General features: G+C 44.8%; 1 protein-coding gene across 5 annotated transcripts in view; it reads right to left on the reverse strand.

The window, feature by feature from the left end:
- The window catches only part of mta2 (metastasis associated 1 family, member 2), a 68,144-nt gene that overhangs the window by 6,394 nt on the left and 38,099 nt on the right, over window positions 1-23,651 (reverse strand). For 4 of the 5 annotated variants that reach the window (XM_041182054.1, XM_041182052.1, XM_041182053.1 and 1 more), the window contains 14 exons: window positions 22,037-22,100; window positions 21,223-21,340; window positions 20,810-20,912; window positions 19,042-19,141; window positions 18,021-18,209; window positions 16,821-16,895; window positions 14,210-14,268; window positions 11,183-11,295; window positions 9,764-9,906; window positions 8,858-9,074; window positions 7,882-7,980; window positions 6,999-7,127; window positions 4,122-4,153; window positions 838-986 (listed from right to left, as the gene is read on the reverse strand). In XM_041182054.1, the coding sequence (XP_041037988.1) occupies window positions 838-986; window positions 4,122-4,153; window positions 6,999-7,127; window positions 7,882-7,980; window positions 8,858-9,074; window positions 9,764-9,906; window positions 11,183-11,295; window positions 14,210-14,268; window positions 16,821-16,895; window positions 18,021-18,209; window positions 19,042-19,141; window positions 20,810-20,912; window positions 21,223-21,340; window positions 22,037-22,100 (1,590 nt within the window). The remainder of the gene's footprint in view (window positions 1-837; window positions 987-4,121; window positions 4,154-6,998; window positions 7,128-7,881; window positions 7,981-8,857; window positions 9,075-9,763; window positions 9,907-11,182; window positions 11,296-14,209; window positions 14,269-16,820; window positions 16,896-18,020; window positions 18,210-19,041; window positions 19,142-20,809; window positions 20,913-21,222; window positions 21,341-22,036; window positions 22,101-23,651) is intronic. The other variant, XM_041182055.1, reaches the window with a different exon arrangement.

The following is a 23,651-nucleotide window of genomic DNA, read 5'->3' on the forward strand; positions in this document are numbered from 1 at the left end:
GTAAAAACTAGTGACTTTAACAATATCCCCAAATATCTGCTCTAAAGCAAGAATATACCTTCTAATATCTTGATGGCCATATTTTGCACTTGTGAATCCCAGGGTGGGTGCAAGTTATTTCTGTGCATGGTATACAGATGTCATGGAATCTTACAATACAGAATAAGGCCATTCAGTCCATCATGTATGTTCCTGCTCTCTGAAAGAGCTATTCAATTAGCCCCACTTCCCCTCTTTCCTTGTACATCTGTATTTTTTTCCTTTTCAAGTATTGATCCGATTCCCTTTTGAAAATTATTGAATCTGCTTCCATCATCTTTTCAAGCATTGCATTCCAGATTACATTTCTTATCTCTCTTCTATTGCCAGTTAACTTAAATCTGTGCCCTCTTGTCAGTTACTGAGCAAAGGTGGGTAAATGAAGAGGAGGTTGAGATTAGTTGTGATCTAACTGAACTGCAGTACAGGTATTGAGGGGCTGAATGGCCTTCTCCCCATTCATCGTGGCTTCACAGGGGTTGCATGCTTTGGCCTAGTATTCTGTTGTTAAAAATTAGTGTACAAACTGCTGCCTATATAATGAAAAGGACATTAGAACTAAGGTCAAAGGGAGCAACTCTCACATCAAAAGTCAAGGTAGAACCCACTGACATCTAAAATAACTTTGTGTGGCTGGGTCAATGAATACCATTCACCTCTACCCACCCCCCTCCGAATATTCTATTAACCCATTGCCACATTCAAGGAAGGAAGTCGAGGATCTTTCCGTTCCATCAGGTCTGACTGTCCCCCTCTTCTCCTAAGCCCCCTCCCTCCCCTCAATCTCATGGTACACACCTGGTATGGTCTGTTGCCACGAAGACAATCGGGTCAGGGGCATCTCCAGGGTTCAATTTCTGCCGTTTAAACGCTGGCTCAGTGCCACCTCGCTCTGTCTTCATCCCAGCAGAGAAGGGTCTGCCACTGGCTGAATGGGGGCTAGCCGTCTGCAACAGTGATAATGCATTTCACCAAAATTAAAGCTTTCTTTTCTTGCTAAATCTAAGTGGGTGAATTATAAAGACTACATTAAATAAAGTGTTAGCCCAATCGGTACCCATAAACACAGTCAGCTAACTGGCAAGGCACCCTGTGTTACAGATTAATCGTTTTTTTTTAATCCCTTCTGGAAATGCAGTAGAAGATATCAGTCAAGGCCATAATGTCAAGGCAGAGCTGAACACAAATTCTAGTCCACTTTTTGACTGGTTAAGTGGCTGTTATGTTGTCAATGCCCTTCAGGATACCTAAGAATGAGACAGTATTCACAGGGATTTTAGAATCCAAATGATTATTTGTGTTCCAAAAGAAAATTTGGATAAAATTGAGACGAGACATTCCAGAATCCAAGAGAGAGGGGAGAAGAGGAAGAGAAAAAGAGTGTGTGTGTATATGCACGAGTGAGAGGAGAGGGAGTGAAGTAGGAGAGGGGAAAGGTAGAGAACCAAGAACAGTGAGGGATGGAAAGGAGAGAAGGAGCAAATAAAGAGAGAGATGGGGCAGAGGGCATTAACTGATGGTAGAGGACTTGAAAGCTTACTTAACATGGATATCTGCACATTTTATAGCACCACTCACTGGACTGTGATCTGGAGCTGGCACTTTGATAACTCCCTTTATCCAGCCCCTAATCCAGGGCACTGAGGTCAACTACTGGAAACATACAATGGCATCCCTCCCCTGACTGAGAGATCAAATCTGGGGCATTCCTAGTCAATGATTCATTCGATTAACTTGCCCAGCCAACTAGCTACATCATTTTAATTTTGCAGCTATCCTAATTCAAATGTGACAAAAGTTTGAGAGAGTTCTAATTTCAGGAGGATTGATGTGAACTCAACAATTACCCCATCATTTTCCTGTTGATGATTTACTTAAATACTTCCAACTTGATCAAGAAAAGCAACTCTCCCACCTTAAATATTAAAATTCGGATACACTATGAGTGCAGGAATCCAGATAGCTTGAAACCGCATGAACAACATTCTGACATCTCTATTAAAGCTCCCTCTACACTGTCTCCATCAAACACTCCCAGGACAGGTACAGCACAGGGTTAGATACAGAGTAAAGCTCCCTCTACACCGTCCCCATCAAACGCTCCCAGGACAGGTACAGCACAGGGTTGGATAGGACTATAAGGCGACCATAAGACATAGGAGCAGAAGTAGGCCATTCAGCCCATCAGTCCACTCTGCCATTTAATGAGATCATGGCTGATCTGATAATCCTCAACTCAATTTTCCTGCCTTTTCCCCATAATCCTTGATTCCCTTACTGATTAAAAATCTGTCTATCTCAGCCTAGAATATACTTAATAACCCAGCCTCTACAGCCCTCTGCGGTAAAGAATAAAGATGAATAAAGATACAGAGTAAAGCTCCCTCTACAATGTCCCCGTCAAATACTCCCAGGACAGGTACAGCATGAGGTTAGATAGAGTAAAGCTTCCTACACACTGTACCCATCAAACACTCCCAGGGCAGGTACAGCATGGATGAGGCAGAGAGAGGAGGCAGGTTGTTTGACTGTGGGAGGCATCACAATCGAATCACAAAGCTTTTCTGAAGCAACATGTATGACTGTCATTGGAAAAAAGCAAGAATTATGTCTTTCCCCCAAGGAAGGGGCTAAGAAACTAATTTTAGCTCCCTACACGCTTTCCTAACAGAGACCAGGAACTCAAGCTGGGAACCTTCTGTGCCAATAAAAATTAAATGTTAAAAGGTTCTTTGCTATTCTTCTGCAAGATCTTGAATGTGCATCAGAATGACAGCAGAACATGATGAGAGGTGCACAGTAATGCACCAGCTTGCTTCTGTAGAGGATGGTGTGTGTCAGGTCTATTCCCCTACTCCATTCCCAGCCCTGTGCTCTGTTCCACAAGTGTGTGTAATCGCACCTCCTGTACGCTCAAGAATTCTGAAATTGAATACAGGCCATATTGAAAAGATTTTTCTTCCATAGGTGAAAATCAGGCTGCTCATGCGGTCACATCGAATGTGAAGCGGAATATCAACTTAAGGTGTTTTCTTTGATCAAGTTGTGAAAACATTATCTCACACCAGAAAAAAAACTTTCCCTCAGGGTGTAATGCATGATAAACAGTTTGCATACAGTCCACTTTTAAACAGCTTAACATAAAGAGATTACAAAGCATTCAGCCACTAATGTTAATCCTGCTCTCAGCAAAATAAACTGCTTGGATTCTGCATATTTTTCTCAAACTGAATTTTACTTCAGAAGAAAATATATTATACAATGGCCAAGAGGAGAAACCGAGCCCCAAAGTGTGAAGGAGCTGGTTAACATCAGTAGAGATACAGTCAGTAACACAGGGCGCTGGGGGAGAGGGGTTGCTGAGTGACAATGTGAGGGGGCTGGATCAATATCAGTAGAGATACAGTCAGTAACACAGGGCACTGGGGGAGAGGGGTTACTGAGTGACAGTGTGAGGGAATTAGATTAACATTAGTAGGGATACAGTCAGTAACACAGGGCACTGGTGGGGGAAAGGGGTTACTGAGCCACAGTGTGAGGGAGCTGGATTAACTTCAGTAGAGATACAGTCTGTAACACAGGGTGCTGGGGGAGAGAGGTTACTGAGTGACAATGTGAGGGAGGTGGATTAACATCAGTAGAGATACAGTCAGTAACACAGGGCGCTGGGGGAGAGAGAGGTTACTGAGTGACAGTGTGAGGGAGCTGGATTAAAATCAGTAGAGATACAGTCAAGGACACAGGGCACTGAGGGAGAGGGGTTACTTTGTGAAGGAGCTGGATTATGCAGAGACAAAATTCGTTCAACAGGATGACTGTGTGACTAGCTTGGGTCCTTTGCATCATCTGCAGCCCAGTAATTTCTGTCTTACTGTCTAGACTGTAGGACATGCTGCATGTTTGAACAGTTCGAAGTGATGGACAATCCATTTTCTTAATGTGGAACCATGATACTGAGGGGGTGATTGACTGTTTATCACCTACTATCTGTATACTGAGCACCATAGCTGCTGGTTTTCCAGCTTAGTCTACTGGGATGTCACAACACATTGCAGTCATATTGACAGTTGTCCAACACTTACCATCTGCCTTATATGAATGGGACTTGGGGCTCCTGAAAGGCAGGGGAAAAGGGGAAAAGAAACATTAGTATGAATGCAGAAAAGAAACGCAAACGACATGCAAGGTAATCTGGTTAAAAGATCTTCTGATCCAATGTCAAACCCGTCTGCTAAACGACTATTTAAAAAGTATGTGAGAGGTGAGATGAGATGAGATGTCGCCCAGAAGGTTTACCCACATTCCTGCCAGACAGCAGGTCTTGCAGCATCTGTGGAGAGAGAAACAGAGGAGTTAATGTTTCGAGTCGGTAAGACTCTTCTTCAGAGTCATACAGATTCAAAATGTTAACTCTGTTTCTCTCTCCACAGATGCTGCCACCTGCTGAGCTTTTCCAGCATTTTCTGCTTTTATTTCAGATTTCCAGCATCCGCAGTATTTTGTTTGTATATTTTTCCTACCAGATGGTACAGATGAGCTCCACCAAGTCCTTTTCTTTGCGGAATTCCGAGTGTACAATTTCTTCCAAGTGTCCAATTTAAAACAGGGCATGAATAAACCGCCCATTCCGATCCCGGCAATTATGGTCTAAATCAGGCCCCAAAGTTTGCAAGGTCAACGGGAGCACACGACTTTGCAGAGAGCTTAAATGCCAAGGAGCAGGCCAGCTGTTATCCTCTGGAGTTTAGATCCTACTCCTCTGTCACCTCCGTCAGAATTGCCCGCAGTGTCTGGTTGCTCTTAACCGAGGCACTGTACGGCCTCTGCAAGATTTTAAGGGGAACTGGGAATAGCATGAGCATCTGGTCATGTTCTCTGTCATTGCCTCATCTACGGACCTGGACACAGTGGGTAATGAACCAACTCACAATCCAAGGGGCATGAAGCGGAGGGCTGTCCCTGCCACTTATCTGTAATTAGTATCTGTAATCAATCCCCATCCTCCCATTTCTTCAGGCAGTTCAAGTTGGCATCTCTTTTGTTCAGAGCAAAGGAGTTATGGGCAGCCACTGTCCAAACCTCTGCCCATGCCCACTGCTCTCAACAAAAGACAAACATGACACTCCCTCATCTGAGTTCCTTCTCCACGCAAAGTAATGCCAGACTTTCCACCCTTGGCGCAGCTGGTGGAGGCGGGGTGGGGGTGCCTAACCCTCTCTCCCAAACTCTGTGGCTCTAATAATTTGCATTCCACCCCCAGCACTGCAGGATATTCTGCCTTACTACTGTTAAATACTATAATGAAAGTGTTAATTAGACAGCCCTTAAGCCTGCTAATGTTATACTGCTGTCAATTTCCCCCTGCACAGTAATAATAATAACTTTTAGCTTTTGCTTGTTAAATAAGGAAGTACGAGTCAATTTAGATGTAGCGTCCACTCAATTGTTGATATAGGACTGACCTTAAAGCAATGGGCAGTTTAGTTACTCATTAAAAGTTATTCCATTGCAGATTGATCTGTATATTTCAGAGAACTTTAACCAGTTGATAAGTTCTGCAGAGGGAAACATCTGGAAATGCATTTTTTCTTTTAAAATAGCAGATCAGTATGGAATGGTACAGGTTTAATAAGTAAAGGTTTCATGTGCTGGAACAGAAATCATATGTACCTAGAGTGAAACTATTGATAAGATAACAAAATCAGGGAGTTGCGCCTGTCTGTGGAAAAATAATTCATTAAAATTGTAGTTATTGATAAGGGACAAACTTCTTAAAATATTGACAAGGTGGATGTAGAAAGGAGTTTCCTCTTGTGGGTGAGTCCAGAACTAGGGGGCACTGTTTTAAAATTAGGGGTTGCCCTTTTAGGTCAGAGATGAGGAGAAAAGTTTTCTCAGAGAGTCATGTGACTTTGTAACTCTCTGCCTCAGGAGGCGGTGGAAGCAGGGTCATTGAATAGTTTAAGGCGGAGGTAGATTGATTCCCTTGCCTAACAAGAATCTAAGGTTATTGGTGGTAGATGGGAATGTGGAACTCGAAAAACAAACAAATTAGCCACAATCTAAGTGAATGGCAGAGTGGGCTTGAGGGGCCAATTGGCCTACTTCTGTTCTTATTTCATATGTCCGTATATATAGAGCTGCATCATGTAATGAAGGATTGTGGCAATTGTCACAAGGAAAGAAACCCATGAGGCCATTTAGCCCCCTCGAACCTGTTCCACTATTCAATGAGATCATGGCTGATCTGTGACCTAACTCTGTATACTGACCTATTGCCCCATTTCCCTTAAAATCTTTAGATAACATAAATATACCCACTTCAGATTTAAAATTCACAATTAATGTACCATCAATTGCTGTTTGCGAAAGAGATTTTCAAGCTTCCACTGCCCTTTGTATGTAGAAGTGTTTCCTAACTTCACTCCTAAATGGTCTGGTTCTAATTGTTTAGACCATACCCCCTAGTCCCAGATTCCCCAACCTGCAGACACAGTTTCCCTCTATCTACGTCATCATTTCTCCCTTAATATCTTGAAAAGTTTAATCAAATCACTCCTTAACCTCTAGACCTCAATACAACTCTAGTGCATCTGATCTCTCCTTGTAATTTAACCCTTCGATGAGTGAGAAAAAGGTGTAAAAGATCAGTGTTGGAATAGATATGCAGGATTGGTTAAACCCTAAAATACCTGAGTTCAGAACTGTAACATTTCCACAAACACACAAGCTTTGTCATAAGTACTGCTATAAGAACTTCAAACTTAATAAATCCATGACATCTGATGTTCAGTGTTTATAAACCCTTTTTGATTGGAGGGATTAACACACCCATGCTCTCCAATATCACACAGCATCAACAATTTCATCAGGTCAGGCAGGAGTCAAGCACATGGTGGCTGACAAGAACCCCAACCTATAAATGTGTTACAAATAGTGGGCACAAGTTTGCAACTTACCCTCAACCCCGTTTTGTTTGCTGAAGGTGCGTTTCCCCAGGAGGGACAGCACTCCGCGATTGATATTTAGTATGGTTCGATTTGTTTCACTCCCTTTCAAAATCCTAGGCTTCACCGGACCACGTGCAGCTGCAAATCAAGCATATTCCAAATGAGCAGAATAAAGGAAGGAAAACAGATCCGATTCATTACTGAGCTGTTTGTGCACAAATTAAATGTCACTTGCTTGGTTCAGGAGGAATGTTGGGACAGGACACAGAGGGCACCTGGAAAATAATACCATGTGGATCTATGACATTCATTTCAACACAGGAAGCAGCTTGGCTTAATCATAAATACGTTGAATGATGCAGCACAGAATCTTATTTGGTGCATCATTACTGTGCTGGCTCTTTGAAAGATCTATCTAATTTGTCCCACTCTCCCTGCTCTTTCCCCATTTCACAGTAAATTTTTTCCCTTCAAGTATTTATCCAATTTGTCATTTGAAAGTTATTGAATCTGATTCTACTGCCCTTTCAGGCAATGCATTCCAGATCACAACAACTTGCTGCTTGGGAAAACATCCTCATCCAAGCTACACGTTTCTAGATTGGAAAATAATCAAAAATCTGCATTTCATCTTTTCCCCCCCCAAATTACTTAACTAATATGAACTAAAAAAAATAGATTACATCTCCAATAATGCAGCACTAGGGCTCAGCACACATTGGGACCTAGATTGTGATCAAACACCAGGAGGTGGACTTGAGCCCACAAACACTACAACTCCGAGACAAAGAGGTCACAAAGTGCACTGTCCCAGAATAAAGAGGATGTGAAAATAAAAAAAAAGTCAAGGGAATTCCAAAACCCACTGCTCAAAATTTTCCTTGCAACTTACCCAATTCCCCCAACTCCTTCATGATGTTAGCTAATGTCGGCCGTGCCACAGGCCGGATCCTGAGTGGTTTCGTTGCTGCTTTTGGAAGTCTGACCGCACCTGAGGGGAAAACAGAACTAAGGGTCAAATCTCAGCGATGGTGGTGGTGGGTGTTGGAAAGAAATCATGGCTTCTAGAGCCAATAGATGTTTTGTTAGTTACCAAAAGGACATGGAACAATAGCGGTTAAATAGAGTTGAGCTGCAGATCAGCCATGATCAAACTGAATGGCAGAACAGGCTCAAGGGATTGATTGGCTACCTCCTGTTCCTAATTCTCCAGTACCCTAACTCTTCAACCAAAGCTTGCCCCTCCAATATCTTAATTCTCCCATGAAAGCTTGTGATTCAAGTTTCTTAACTCTCTCAACAAAGTTCCTGCATCAGGGTGACTTACTTCACAACAGGGTTTCAGGTGGTGAGAACATGCTAATTCAAATCAATCACTTTTCATTCTCTTACAGGAGGAGTTAAATCATGCAAAATACAGGAATATAATTTCCTTAGAACAGATATCCCTATTAAGTCTGTGCTTTCATTAACAAGATGCCCATTAAGAGGTAAAAGGTTAAGTAGCATGCACAAGTTCAAACTTCTAAGCAAAGAGTGAAAATGGCCAAAATGTCCTTCTATTCCTCTAGAATGATTAACCTCTCAAACTACCTCAAACACAAATATTAGATCTGAAAAATATAAACTTCTCATTGAATAAAAATCTTAAAATTATTTACATGTATATAGCACTTCATCCCATCCTATCAAAACCTTTCGTAATATTAGAGACCTCCCCCCTCAGACTTCTCTTTTCCTCAGAAAACAGCAGTGTTTAGCCTTGTGGAGTCATGACTGTGATCAATGGCATGAGGTTTTGCGAATGAAGGTGCATCATTTGTTTAAAGTGAGTGAAATCCACCCCTTGAGCAGCAAGCCTTACTTACATTCTGTTTTGATGGCGCCAATGTTAACAGGGATATAGGGGCGCCTTGCCGCCCTCCTCGGCCGCAGGATGTCGTTGCAGAGCCGCCGAGCAATGCGGGTAAGCTTGGTTGTCTGAAGGAGGAACGTCTGCCGGTTCTTGGCCAGGAGTTTGGAGCTGTTATATGACAGCAAACCCTGAGGATCCTGGCGGCCATATGGCCCCTTTGACCTGGGCTCCTAAAAACAAAACAAACAGCACCAAGAATTTGAAAGGCTGCGATTCAGGTAATAAGCTTTAAGACAATGATAAAAAACACACAAAGAAGATATAGAGAAAAAAATTGCAAGTGCTGGAAATCTAAAATGAAATGCCAGAAGTAGATAGCTTGATGCTGAAAGAGCTTAGCGGTTTTGGGATACATCTTTAGGAAAGAAACTTCAGCCCTTCTTTCTTAGTTAGGTGCAAATTGATCTGCATTTCCAGCTTTTCTTTGCTCCTTTTATTTCTCTTTCTAGCTTTCCATAAGTGAGAGAAAGCACACCACCAGAAAGTGAGTGAGAGAGAGCACAAGGTAGAGACAGCTTCACAAATTCACAGACAGAGCTAGAGAGGTGAGACAGACAGAAAAACAGAGCACAAGGCAGATAGAGGAGAAACAGAGGCAGAGTATAAGGCAAAGAGAGCGGGAGGGAGGGGGGAGGAGAGAGAGAGAGAGAAAAGAGGGGAACAAATAAAGAGAGAATGGAAGATAAGCAGAGAGGCATTTATAGGGAGAGAGAAAGCTTTGCCAATAGACAATGTCATGGAAGATCAGCTGCTGGTTCAAGTATTAATCATCCACACAACAACTTACTCAGTACAATGCAAAAGAAATGGCTGAATTTTATTCTGAAACAAAGTGATTGGAGTTTTGTTGCAATCTTACTGAAGGAGGTCGTGACTTTTCCCCATCGAGTGCTGTTGGTGTCTTTAGGCCACCATATTTCTTCCAGTAAATCCAACAGGACGCACAAAGCCGACACTGCATGTTGGGAGGACCCCAGGCATACCACTGTAGAGATTGTGTGGCTGGAGGAACAGGGCAATTAAACAGGGGTTACTATTTTGCCATCAAGAAATGAATGGCTTTGTGCATTAATGAAACACCATATTTTCCCATTCTTCCCCCTCTCCTGAAGGTACCTAGGATATAGTTCCCTGCAATCTTCCTAGGGGATTCTAGCTAGTAAGTGGCTGGAAGCTATTTGACCACAGGGAGCATCTCAACTGCACCCGAATCCTCCTCCCTGCCACTCCATACTCACCCATCCAGATTTTACAATGATTAAACAGCAATCAGTAGTGGGGAATCCTGGATCATTTCTTGCTCTCTCATCTAATCAAGGGAAGCAGAGGCTGGGATGGGTACAAAGTAAGGGAATAAACATCCTTTGGCTACAACACTCAACATGCAACACTCAATACCAAGTGAAATTATAAAGCATAATCCCAGAGGCTCCCCACTACTTTTTTGGAACAAGCTGCTTGTAGCTGGACAAATAAATAAATACCTGTTCCAGGTACTACTGAATCATGTTTACTACATTTGCTTAAATATAAGTTATTTGCTAATAATGGCCAAGGGAAACTTACATAGGGTGTGGTCTTATATACAAGATTATATTGCAGGCTAAATGCAGGGCTGGCCTTTATGTAGGTAAATACAGTAAATTAAATTTAGCAAACAAGGCAGTCACACAGCTCAGATTAATTGTGTTAAGCCAGGGTCGGCTCTATAAAAGATTTATCCAATTAGTCCCATATCTCCCTGCTCTTTCCCCATAGCCCTGCAAATTTTTCCCCTTTAGTATTTAATCAATTCCCTTTTGAATGTTCCTATTGAATCTGCTTGCACCGCCCTTTCAGGCAGGGCATTCCAGTAACTCGTTGTGTAAAAAAAATTCTCATCTCTCCCTGGTTCCTTTGCCAATTATCCTTCTTTGCCATCTCTACTCTTAAGGAGAACAATCCGTTTCTCCACATTAACTGAAGCTCCCCACCCCGGTACCATTCTAGTAAATCTCCTCTGCACCCCATTCAAGGCCTTCTCATCCATCCTTAACACGTGGTATCTGAAACCGGGCACACAGAATAGCCCCTTCAACATGTCCCACTACCGTACAAAATTTGTGCATGTGAATTTGAACGTCCAGATTGCTGTCCCCGCACCACTTATAAATTGATTAAAAATGCAGAAATTCTGGCCTGGAAGCTTGGCCTTTATGATGGTTGCAATCTTGCCCAACACCAGGTTATTTGTGAACCACAGCCAGGCTGAAAGGGTCAGGGGTTTGCCTCCACTTACTGTGACAGCTCTCGCAGGTTAGGCCAGCTGCAGATTTCTGGTATCCCGTAGCTCCATTCATCATCCCTCCCTTTGACCCAACGCATACAATCTGATTAGGGTTAGGTTTTGTGCTGCAGAACAAGAAAATAAATAGATTACTGCAAGAAAAAAAGTATTCATGAGAGGGGTCAGGGAGAAAAGAGAACTAAGAAATAAAAGTTATGTGCACTTAAAAAGACATGGTAAGTTAAGGACAGATAGGACAACAACTTACATTTATGTAACTTGCATCCAAATATCCCAAGGCGCTTCACAGCTGGGTAATCAGGCAAAATTAAAACACCAAGCTCATAAGATATTATGTCAAGCAACCAAAAGCTTTGTCCAAGAGGTAGGTGTTAAGGAGTGTCTTAAAAGAGGAGAGGGAGGAGAAGGTGTTTAGAGGAGGATTGAAGAGTTTAGGGCCCAGGCAGCTGAAGGTACAGATGCCAATGGTGGGGCAATGGAAATCAGGGACATGCAAGAGGCCAGAGTTTGAGGAACGCAGAGATCTCAAGAGTTGTAAAGCTGGAAGAGGTTAAGGAAAAGTGAGGCCATGGAGGGGTACGAACACAGGAAAAGAGCCAAACCAGGCTGAGAGCACAGGGATGGTGGGTGAATGGGATTGCTGCAAGTTAGGATCCCATGCTGAAATGTTTATAGGATAAAGGGAGATAGGCCAGTCCAGCAAGTTGAATAAATGGGTGCTTTCCAGATTGGAGAAACAAAGTGGGGGAAATCATTGCTCTCCTTGATAATTTTTTTAGAAATAATCCACTCCTAGTGATTGGGTACATGTAAAATTTGCAGACAACACAAAAATAGCAAGTGTGGTTAACTGAGAGGACTTTAAAATGAGCAGATAAGATATCTGGACAAATTTTATACAGAATAATCTGAGGTGATATATTTTGGGAGGAAGAATAAGAATATGAAGAAATAGTTACTAAATGGTACAACTTGGAAGGCAGTAGAGGAGAGAGAGAGATTTAGTGATTCAGCTAGACGAACCTTTACAGTAAAAGGACAAGGGGTTAAAGCAATCTGTGCAAACCATTCGTTAGGAAGCAGTTAGAACATCATGTCCAGGTTGTGCATTCTACATCAGAAAGGGCCTCAAGGTCGGTCAGGAAGGAATAGAATATGCTGATAGGGTAGGAGGAGGTTCATGTGCAGCAGAACCAGCAGCAGACAGCATAGACCAACTGACTCACTCTGTGCTGTAGATTGGATATTGTTAGGACAAAGAACAACTGGGCAGAAACAAGAGTTGATGAAAGAACAGGGGGTGGCAGAGGGTGGGGGGCGCTTCGTACACAGCTCAATGGACTCCTACTATGCTGGTATCAATTATGACTTGAGATCCCAGGCACTAATCATCCATTTTGATGAAGGAACAGCTAGATCAGAGCTTTTACAATTGGACATCCTTGCCCTGCAATCCATATCTTCTCTCTTTTCCTGAAAGCACCAATTATTGCTGGACTATGTTATCAAAGGTATGCCGTGGTTCAGTGGTAGGTGAACAATTCCATTGTCAGCACTGAGCCAGCACTGTGCTGCCGGAGGGGGTGCGCTGAGCTGTGGTGGTACCGAGCCAGTGCTGCACTGAGCTATGGTGGCACCGAGCCAGCACTGTGCTCTCAGAGGGGGTGCGCTGAGCCGTGGTGGCACCGAGCCAGCACTGTGCTCTCAGAGGGGGTGCGCTGAGCCGTGGTGGCACCGAGCCAGCGCTGTGCTGCCGGAGGGGGTGCGCTGAGCTGTGGTGGCACCGAGCCAGCACTGTGCTGCCAGAGGGGATGCACTGAGCTGTGGTGGCACCGAGCCAGCACTGTGCTCTCGGAGGGGGTGCGCTGAGCCGTGGTGGCACCAAGCCAGCGCTGTGCTCTCGGAGGGGGTGCGCTGAGCCGTGGTGGCACCAAGCCAGCGCTGTGCTCTCGGAGGGGGTGCGCTGAGCTGTGGTGGCACCGAGCCAGCGCTGTGCTGCCGGAGGGGGTGCGCTGAGCCGTGGTGGCACCGAGCCAGCGCTGTGCTGCCAGAGGGGATGCGCTGAGCCGTGGTGGTACCGAGCCAGCGCTGTGCTGCCAGAGGGGATGCACTGAGCCGTGGTGGTACCGAGCCAGCGCCGCACTGAGCTGTGGTGGCACCGAGCCAGCGCTGTGCTGCCAGAGGGGATGCGCTGAGCCGTGGTGGTACCGAGCCAGCGCTGTGCTGCCAGAGGGGATGCACTGAGCCGTGGTGGTACCGAGCCAGCGCCGCACTGAGCTGTGGTGGCACCGAGCCAGCGCTGTGCTGTTGGAGGGGCCGCGCTGAGCTGTGGTGGCACCGAGCCAGCACTGTGCTGTTGGAGGGGCCGCGCTGAGCTGTGGTGGCACCGAGCCAGCACTGTGCTGTTGGAGGGGCCGCGCTGAGCTGTGGTGGCACCGAGCCAGCGCTGTGCTGTTGGAGGGGCCGCGCTGAGCTGTGGTGGCACCGAGCCAGCACTGTGCTGTTGGAGGGGCCGCGCTGAGCTGTGGTGGCACCGAGCCAGCGCTGTGCTCTCGGAGGGGGTGCACTGAGCTGTGGTGGCACCGAGCCAGCGCTGTGCTGTTGGAGGGGCCGCGCTGAGCTGGGGCGGCACCGAGCCAGTGCCGCACTGCCGGAGGAGCATTATTTTGGATGAGATGTTAAGTCAAGACCTCGTTTGCTGTCTCAAGTTGATGTAAAAGGTGCTACAACTACTATTTTGAAAAAGAGCAAGATGGTTCTCTGTGTTCTGTGGCTAACATCTATCCCTCAGTCAACATTATTAAAAGTGATGATCTGGTTATTATCACATTACAGTTTGAGAGAGCTTGCTGTGCACAAAATGGTCTGCCACATTTCCTACATTACAACAGTGACCTTCCTTCAAAAGTGCTTCTGAGACTGTAAAAGATGCTTTGGAAATGGAACCATTGTTCTTTTTTAATTCACTACCAGCCCAAACAGTCACACTCTAGACTAACAGGGTAGTTTGCCACTTACTAAGTAGGAATGTAGACCTGCTTCAGTTTGCTGTCGGCTTCAGCTACTTTCAGCCTTTTCTGGAACAAAAGGAAAGGTAGTCTATTAAAGGACAGGTAAGTTTTTGATGTGATACACTGCCTCACAATCATGACCAAGCCACTACACAGTTCTATACACTGGAACATTCCTGCATGGGGTCAGCTCTAGAGCACCTCGGGCATCAGCAGTGGAGGCAGCTGCTTCAGCATGGGTTTAAGAAGGGCGTGGCATTTTCATCTTTAGGGAAGTGGATGAGGAGTGGGAAAATACTGAAAATTTTACCTGGTCAGTGTCACATACAGGATATCTGCTCAAGGAGGCATACAGCAGAAGCCAGGCACAACTAAACGTGGGGAGGTGCTGGCGTAGTGGTATTGTCGCTGGATTAGTAATCCAGATTGCTCTGGGCACCTGGTTTGAATCCCGCCAAGGCAGATGGCGGAATTTTAATTCAATAATTAAAAGTTTAATGATGACCATAAAACCACTGTTGATTGATCTGGTTCACTAATGCCCTTTAGGGAAGGAAATCTGCTGTCCAGACCAGGTAATGTTGACTCTTAAATGCCCCTCTGAACAGGGAACGGGCAATAAATGCTGGCCTAGCCAGCGACACCCACATCCTATAAATTAATAAAATAAAAAAACAGACTGTCACCAGTGGAAGATACATGTCTGTCTCAAGGCAGAGCCACAGGAAAGGTGAATGGGATTACCAAAATAAAACCAGTACTGAAAGGAACCTTTCTTTTTATTAAGCCTGGGACGAGGGTATTGCAGGAGAGTGAGTAGATTAGAACGGTTTGTTTCCTGGAGTTTGAAACAAAATTATCCAGGTGCTCGACAGGGTAGAGAAGGGCTGAGAAAATGTCTCCCCCAGCCTCAGGAAAAGTGGTCAGTCATTTAGGACTGAGGTGAGAAAAATGTCTTTGCTCAAACATTTGTGAAACTTTGGGGATTCTATCACCCAGAGAGCTGCAGATGCCCAGTTGCTGAATATATTCAAGGCAAAGGACGATGGACGTTTGGGGAGTAAGGGAATTAAGGCTTATCGGGATAGTGCGGGAAGCTGGAGCTGAGGTAGATCAGCCATAGAATCACAGAATTGTTACAGTGCAGAAAGAGGCCATTCGGCTCATCGGGTCCACAGCGCTCTCCAAATGAGCATTATGACCCGGTGCCATTCTCCTGCCTTTTCCCCCTAATCCTGCACATTATTTAAATGGAACAATCACCTAATGCCCTCTTTTTTTTGCCTCAATTGAACCTGCCTCCATCATACTTCCATGCAGTGCATTCCAGATTCGAACCACTCACTGTGTGAAAAAGTTTATTCTTACATCGCATTTGCTTCTTTTTGCAAATCACTTTATGTCTGTGCCCTCTCGTTCTTGATCCTTTTACGAGCAGGAACAGTTTCTCCCTATCTACTCTGTGCGGTCCTCTCATGATTTTGAACACCGCTATCAAATCTCCTCTTAGCCTTCTCCTCTCCAAGAAGAGCAGTCCCAACCTCTCCAATCTATCTTCATAACTCAAGTTTCTTATCCCTGGAACCAGTTTTGTAAACCTCTTCTGCACTGTCTCCAATGCGTTCACATCCTTCCTAAAGTGTGGCACCCAGAACTGTACACAATACTCCAGCTGAGGTCTAACTAGTGTCCCCTACATGTTCAGCATAACCTCCTTGCTCTTGTACTCTATGCCCCTATTAATAATGCCTAGGATAATGTATGGTTTATTAACTGCTGTCTCCACCTGTCCTCCTGCCACCTTTAATGACTTATGCCCATATACAATCAGGTCCGTCTGCTCTTGCACACCCTTTAGAGTTGTATTCCTTATTTTATATTGTCTGTCCATGTTCTTTCTACCAAAATGAATCACCTCATACTTCGCTGCATTGAACTTCATCTGCCACCTATCTGCCCACTTCACCAACTTGTCTATGTTCTTTTGAAGTTCTACACTGTCCTCTTCACAGTTTACAATGCTTCCAAGTTTTGTATCATCTACAAACTTTGAAATTGTCCCACGCACACCAAGATCTAGATCATTAATATATATCAGGAAAAGCAAGGGTCCAAATACTGACCCCTGGGGAACTCCACTACAAGCCTTCCTCCAGACCGAAAAATATTCATTAACCATTACTCGCTGTTTCCTATTACTTAGCCAACTTTATATCCAGGCTGCTATCCCTTTTATTCCATGAGCTATAACTTTCCTCACAAGTCTGTTGTGCAGTACTGTATCAAATGCCTTTTGGAAGTCCATTAACACCACATTGACAGCAATAACTCATCAACCCTCTCTGTTGCCTCTTCAAAAATCCCCAGCCATAATCTTGTTGAATGACAGAGCAGGCTCCAGCTTCTTTTTTTTATGATATTCTAAACATTGACATAAAGCAGTTACACCTGTCCTTTCCTAATAGAAAGCAGAATCTGATGAGGGATGTTTGTCAAGTTTGGTACAAACATGGTGACCTTACCCATTAACTACAAATATTCTCTAAAAATCAGTTTCCAGGTTGTGCCTATTTTAGCTGTACACTCAGTATGTTACTAGGTAGAAAGCTCCATCTCACCTGTTGGATGTATCGATCTGTGGTCTTCCACATGTAATAAAATTGGACTATACTGGCCAGTGACTTCCATGGTAGCTGCAACAAGGAGACAAGCAATGAGAGTGAGACAGAATATGATGGACGGGGTGGGGGTGTGGCAGGAGAAAGACACATGCAGACAGAGATTAAGAGACAATGATAGATTGTGAGGGAGCACACATGAGATAGAGAATATGGGTGTGTGAGTGGGGTTTGGGGGGTGGGGGAGAGAGAGAGAAAACACGTCTTAGAGAGAGAATATGAAAGAGAGAGAAAATGACGAATGTGTTTAAAAGAGAGAGAAAAAAGGGTGCCAGATAACCCCTTATTTCACCTCCCAGAACGTCTCAGATATAATGAACTACTCTGAAGTGCACTGACTGTTATAGTGGCAAATAACGTAATCATTTTGAGAGACAGGATGATAAACAGTGGATGCTTTCCTCAGTCCCACAGCCAACCAGGCAGGAATTCCCAACATTCACCTGACTCACTCTGTGTATGGGTCAGTCATTCAGTTTTACTTAAATCCCCTTTATCAGACACAAGCCAGATTTTCCCATCTTTCACCCTGCCCAAACCTGAGCTCATCCTGGTTGCATTCACTCACCCATCACCCCCTGTACTCACTGACCTGCACTGGCTCCTCATCCAGCAATGGCTTGATTTTAAAATTCTTGTATTGTTTTCAAATCTCTCCATGGCCTCCCTTTCACTATCTCTGCAATCTCCTCAAACTCTACAATCCTCTGAGATCTCTGAACTCCTCGAGTTCTGGCACCTTGCGCATCCCAAATTTCCATCGCCTCACCACTGGTGGTTGTGCCTTCAGCTGCCTGGTCCCTGAGTTCTGGAATTCCCTCCCTAAACCTCTCTGCCTTTCCCTGCTCCTTTAAGACACTTAGTTCTAATGCCTCATGGCTCAATGTCAAACTTTGTTTGTTTTACATTCCTGTGAAGCGCCTTGGGATGTTTTACTATGTTAAAGCGCACATAAATGTAAGTTATGCTTTTATGAATAGACAAAATTCCAGAAGTGACTATTGTAATGCGGGGGGAGGAAGGAGGGCAAAAAGATTCATTTCCTCCAGTTCCCTTCCATTCCCTGGCTCCACAGCTGCGATATGCGATGGCCCATTCCCGCTGTACACAACGTCAAGAGGCCAGAGAGAGGGGACTTACAAAGTCTTGTCTGATGTCTGTAAAATCCTTGCCATACTTTTCTAGTGCCTCTTCAAAAAGAATGGCCTCGGACGACGACCACTCTTCCATCTCGTCACGACACAGTACAGGCCCCCCCTGCGGAACTAGAGTCGACATCGCTTTGGCTAGGTCATAGCAGTTACGCTGCAGAGTATCCATGGCGTGGAACTGGAATACAAGCAGAGTTGAAAAGTTACATGGTGGAGGAGTGGAACACCCAAGTCTAGGGTAGGTTGCTCCATTAAGTTGCCCATTGTCTTCGAATGAGACACCAATCAGACACTAGGTCTCAGATTCAGAATGAAGACATTTTAATCGTAGGCAGATGCTTTCACTTAATCTGATTTATTGGTTATTGGTCTTTGGATTGTTTCATTGCGAGTTCTTATAGGAATGAAGCAAAAAGTAATCCAAAGACTGCAGCAAGTGAGAGAATGAGGCACTGCTGTTTAATTACTGCACTGCAGCTTGTAGTGATCATACACTGGAGCAGGGCTTGGCCTAAATAGCCAAGTGGTTATGGTACTGGGTTTGTGACCCCAAGATCAAGAGTTCAAATCTCACAATGGCAAACTATGAAACAATGTAACTTCATCTGAAACAGATGGAAACAGGTTTACTCAAAAGAGTATCAAGAGTTCAAATCTCACAATGGTAAAATCATGAAACAATGTAATTTCATCTGAAAAAACAGATGGAAATGTGTTTGTACTTGAAAGAGTTACACTGGAGCAGGGTGGGATTGGGCTGATTAAAGCACAAGGCATTGAGAATAACTGGCAATATTGCAAGTGCCTGGATCCCCAGACTGCCAGCCGTTTGATGTCGGTGCTGGCCATTTACAGAGTCTAGGTAGTCCCAAGACTTCTCAGCCATACGGTGTTGGTGGTGGTCAATTGTAGAGCCTGAGATAATCTCAAACCTACAACCACCATTCCAAAAACTGTACATCTCGATGGCCACGCTGTCGAGGTTCCTCCTGGTGTGCCAAGGTTATTACCAGCGTGATGTCCCTGGATGCTGCAGCTGCGCTCATATGTAAACTTGGCTGCCTGATCGAGCTGCTGCAGTCCAAAGCACGGGCAAACGTCCCCACCGCCCTGTCAGAAGAAAACAAGAGAGTTAATTAAATACATGGAACCAGCCAAACGCAACCACCAGTCCACAGCAGGAGCCTTCCAATTCAATCATTTTAAGATAAAGATGGATCTCAGCTGCATCCTTCCTTGGTTTTTGTGCACCATTTACAGTGGAGGGAACAGATTTATGCCTGCCCTACAGCCAATGCTGCTTACACTCTGCCTCCTCCTCAGCTAACCCCAGGATGCCTGATAGTGAGTTGGAGCCATTCTCGCGGCTGGTGAATGGCACTCGTTGGAAGCTGCAGGAAGGAAAGAGTCAGATGCAAGATGTGAGTGTCAGCCATGACTCCCTCTGTTCTTCGAGTCAGAAGGTCGTGGTTCAAATCCCAGAGACCTGAGTCCCATAGTCCTGGCTGACACCCCCATAATCCTGGCTGACACCCCCATAATTTCCCTCCCACCCCCCAATTCTTTTGGGAACACACTTTTTTTCCCGATAAACCACCTTGTCATAGCAGGATATCTCAGTGGTGTGGAAGGGATGGTGTGTAATTGAGCCTGTATTCCATCATCTGCCTGCCCTATTGGTGCTTAAACATGCTGTGCTGGGAAAAACAGGCCCTGAGCTTCAAACTAAATTGCGGCTGCCACCAGGTGGATCAGAAGCCTCCCCTCCCTCCCCATCCCCGGAAACTGCAGAGAGGCCGTGCCCCAACTGACCACCTGCTGCAAGGGCTCAGAAACTGAGTGAACAGCTTCAGGGATCAGATGCCTCCCCACCCCAATCCCTGGTGAGTGAGGAGGGGGACTTGCAGGTGGAATTTGCAAGTCCATCTACCAGGGCAAGTACAGTCTCAGTTTTGTGTCTCATCTGAATGATGGCATCTGTAGTAGTGCAGTATCCCCTCTGTACTGGATTATGGGAGTGTCAGCCTGGATCCTTGGAACCAGAAGCCTCCCCTGCAGGGATGCCGCGCCCTGAATGCCCTCCCGCCGTGGGGCTCAGAAACTGGGTGAATGGCTTCCAACCAGCATTGTGTCTCCTTCAAATGGCAGCATGGGATACTGCACATGCACAGACAGGTATTGACAGCTATCTTGTGTTGGCAGGAGACACAGTGATTAAAAAAAAAATAAAACATCTAACCACACTTTTTTGAAGAAAGGCAGGGAGCTCTCCCCAATGGCCTAGGCTAATTTTTATTCCTCAATCAACAGAGGATCTTAACATATTGATGTTACTGTGCACAAATTGGCTGCTGTGCTTTTATATTATAAGATAGTGCAATTTTTTTCCGGCTATAAAGCATTTTGGGTTGCCCTCAGGTGATGACAGGTGCTATATAAATGTAAGCCTGTCTTTGTGTGTGTGAAAGAAAGCAGCCCAGAGGAGCAAAGCTGATATTTCCCTATCCTCCTCCATTCAGCTCTCCTTGTTGGATTATTAACTTGGTGTGGAGGCACCCAGTCACAGAAAAGACTTCTGGGCAGCAAGCCTAGTTGCTATGTCCTAATGGGTAGTGCTTCTGCCAAGCTCCAGAGACTTCAGCACACAATCCAGGTTGACACTCCCAGTGCAATACTGAGGAAGCGCTACACTGTTGTCCATAAAGCACTTCAGAAAGCGAGGTTGTGAAAGACACTATACAAAAGCAAGTTCTTTCTTTTTTAAATTTGAGGACTTACCGAGCAACAACGAGAAACTGGTCGATTTGCCGATCGGTCAGTGGATTATCCGGGTCCCACACCTTTGTTTCCATTTTCAGCTGATTCCTGTTATCTGACTCACCTGCAATAGCAAGGGCATTAAGCAATGTGGCAGATTCCAAGAGGACCTCTTCTTTCCTCTGCTCTGCTGCACACCACCCCCCGCCCACCTGCCCCCCTCCCTCACGTGCACTCCTGGGAAGGGAACCGTTCTCTCACAAACACGCACCAGTGCACACACTCACCCACAATATGATCCGCAATACAAGCTGCTCCTAATATCGGAGACACCATGGGATGGCTGTTACAGTAAACAACATTCTTTTATGAATAGGGCAATTTAGAGGGACACAAACATGTGCACACCCACACACTGCCCTCTGCGATGTTACCTTCTGCAAGTTTGTCTGGGATATCAGCCTGGTACTTGGGCCCGACTCTAATCTCCCCCTGGTCAGCAATCAGTGTCTTCTGTAAGGGGTCAAACACCAACGAGTAGTAGAAACAGTCCTACAGAAACGCAGAAAGAACTGATTGCTAAACAAGCACTTCAAAAGGCAATCACAGAATGGCAGGTCCACACGTACACACTTCAAGCGTCATGTCACTATGATTAAATGTGAATAGTGGGCGTGTGTCATTTTGGAACTATACACACTTGAACTGTGAAAGTAACACACAGCAGTATAGGAAAGATGACAGATTTTATACCTTACAAGCTTGGGACATGTGTGGAGAGCTTTTAGAATTGATTAATATGAAGGTGAAGCCCTGGTGGGCCCTCTTTTGAGTGCAGCATTAGATCAGACCCAGCTACAACACCACCATGCATTTACAGTGACTTTAACGGAGCAAAACATCCCAAGGAGAGCAGATTACAAACAATTGATAGCGACGTGCATAAGATGTTAGGACATGTGTGCCAAAGCTTGGTCAAAGAGGTAGGTTTGCAGAAGCCTTATGAAGGAGGAGAGAGAGGTGGAGAGGTTTAGGGAGAGAATTCCAGAATTCAGGCAGCTGAAGACACAGCTGTCTGTGGTGGAATGGAGGAAATTAGGGATTCACAGGTGACCAGAATTAGGAGAACACAGATCTTGGAGGGCTGGAAGAGGTGGGTGTTTGAGGTAATATTTAAGACAGGATGACTATTAATGCCCCTAAGCTGGTATTAAACATGTGACAGCATGACCATAAACTGAGAGTCACCTCCCTATCCAGGTACTCGCTTAGCTTCTCTGTCTCATTCAGCAATGCCACGTTGCACTTCCCCCTGAAAAAACAAAAACAATGGCACAATTAGACACCAGGCAACACTTATCTCGATTCCCTCCTCTTCTCTCTGGAGGGTGCTGCCTCTCACTGATTCTGCTGCCATGCTTCATATGTCAGCCTAGATATTGACTAACACTGCAGGTTATTTAACCACATTAGGCATCACAGTTGAGTCCAATTGTGTCTTGCACATCAAAAACAGTATTAATCCATTGAAAGGCATGCAAGGACAGGTTAGAAAAGAACCATCAGAGTAGACCAGGGATACTAAATGAGTACTTTGCATCTGCTATTTCCACTTGCAGAGAGGTCAATAACCAGGGGGCACTGGTTTAAAGTAATTGGTAGAAGGATTAGGGAGAGTTGGAGTTAATTTTTCATTCAGAATTTGTGGGGTCTGGAACTCCCTATCTGAAAGGATGATAAAGATCGAAGTCTTCACTACATTTAAAAAAAACACTTAAATATGCAATTGAGGTTCCATAACCTACAGGGCTACAGGCAAAGAGCTGGAAGGCGGGATTAGGTTGGATAGCACCTCCCCGGCTGGCATGGACACAAGTGGCCAAATAACCTCCTTTGGTGTCGTGAATCCTTCTACGTTTTGATCTTCACTCTTGCAGATGATACTTAACTGACAACACTGAGCAGTGCTGCTAATAGTAAAGTGTTATTAAAACGGATGAGGGTATCATTTTAGAGTGGGGAATTGTAAGCTAGATTGAGCTGCTAGTCCAGATGACATCCACCTGAGGGAACACAGAGATGCGGCAGGTGATGTACAAGTCACTAGCCCGCTTCTTTAATAACTTGCTGGAGTCATGAGCTGCTCCTTTAGAGTGTGAGGAGGCAAACGTAGTCTCAATCTTTAAAAAAGGGCGATAATGGCAGAAGCTGGTAAGCAAAGGCTTATTAGCTGAGAGGCAACAGTGTTTGAGGGACTTATTAAGGATGCATTGTATGATTATTTAGACAGGAGAACACATCAGATGCACCCAACATGGCACCTGGTAAAGAGCTCGTGTCTTGCTAGGCTGATCGGAAGACGGCACCAGTGGATGAGGGTAATCTGGTCAGACATTGTCCACCTGGACTCTCCAAAATTTAGATAAAATACCACATCCCAGATTAGAGGTGATCTTCTGAGGTAGATTGAGAATCGGCTGAACAGCCACAAGCAGATAAAAGCAAAATACTGTGGGTGCTGGAAATCTGAAATAAAAACAAAAAATGCTGGAAAAACTCAGCGGATCTGGCAGCATCTGTGGAGAGAGAAACAGAGCTAACGTTTCAAGACTGTATGACTTCTTCAGGCTACGGACTTGAAACGTTAACTCTGTTTCTTTCTCCACCGATGCTGCCAGACCTGAGTTTTTTTCAGCATTTTGTTTTTATTAGTCGCAAGCAGAAATTGCTTGTCGACAGATTCGGATTTGCTTGGAGACTGGATTATAAATGGTATTTCACAGGGTTTGGTTTTAGGACTGCTATTTATTATTTCATTCATGATCTACATGTAGGCATTGGGGGAATGATCTGCATGTCTGCA

Source organism: Carcharodon carcharias, assembly GCF_017639515.1.
Source record: "Carcharodon carcharias isolate sCarCar2 chromosome 37 unlocalized genomic scaffold, sCarCar2.pri SUPER_37_unloc_2, whole genome shotgun sequence".
In the NCBI taxonomy this organism is placed as follows: domain Eukaryota; kingdom Metazoa; phylum Chordata; class Chondrichthyes; order Lamniformes; family Lamnidae; genus Carcharodon; species Carcharodon carcharias.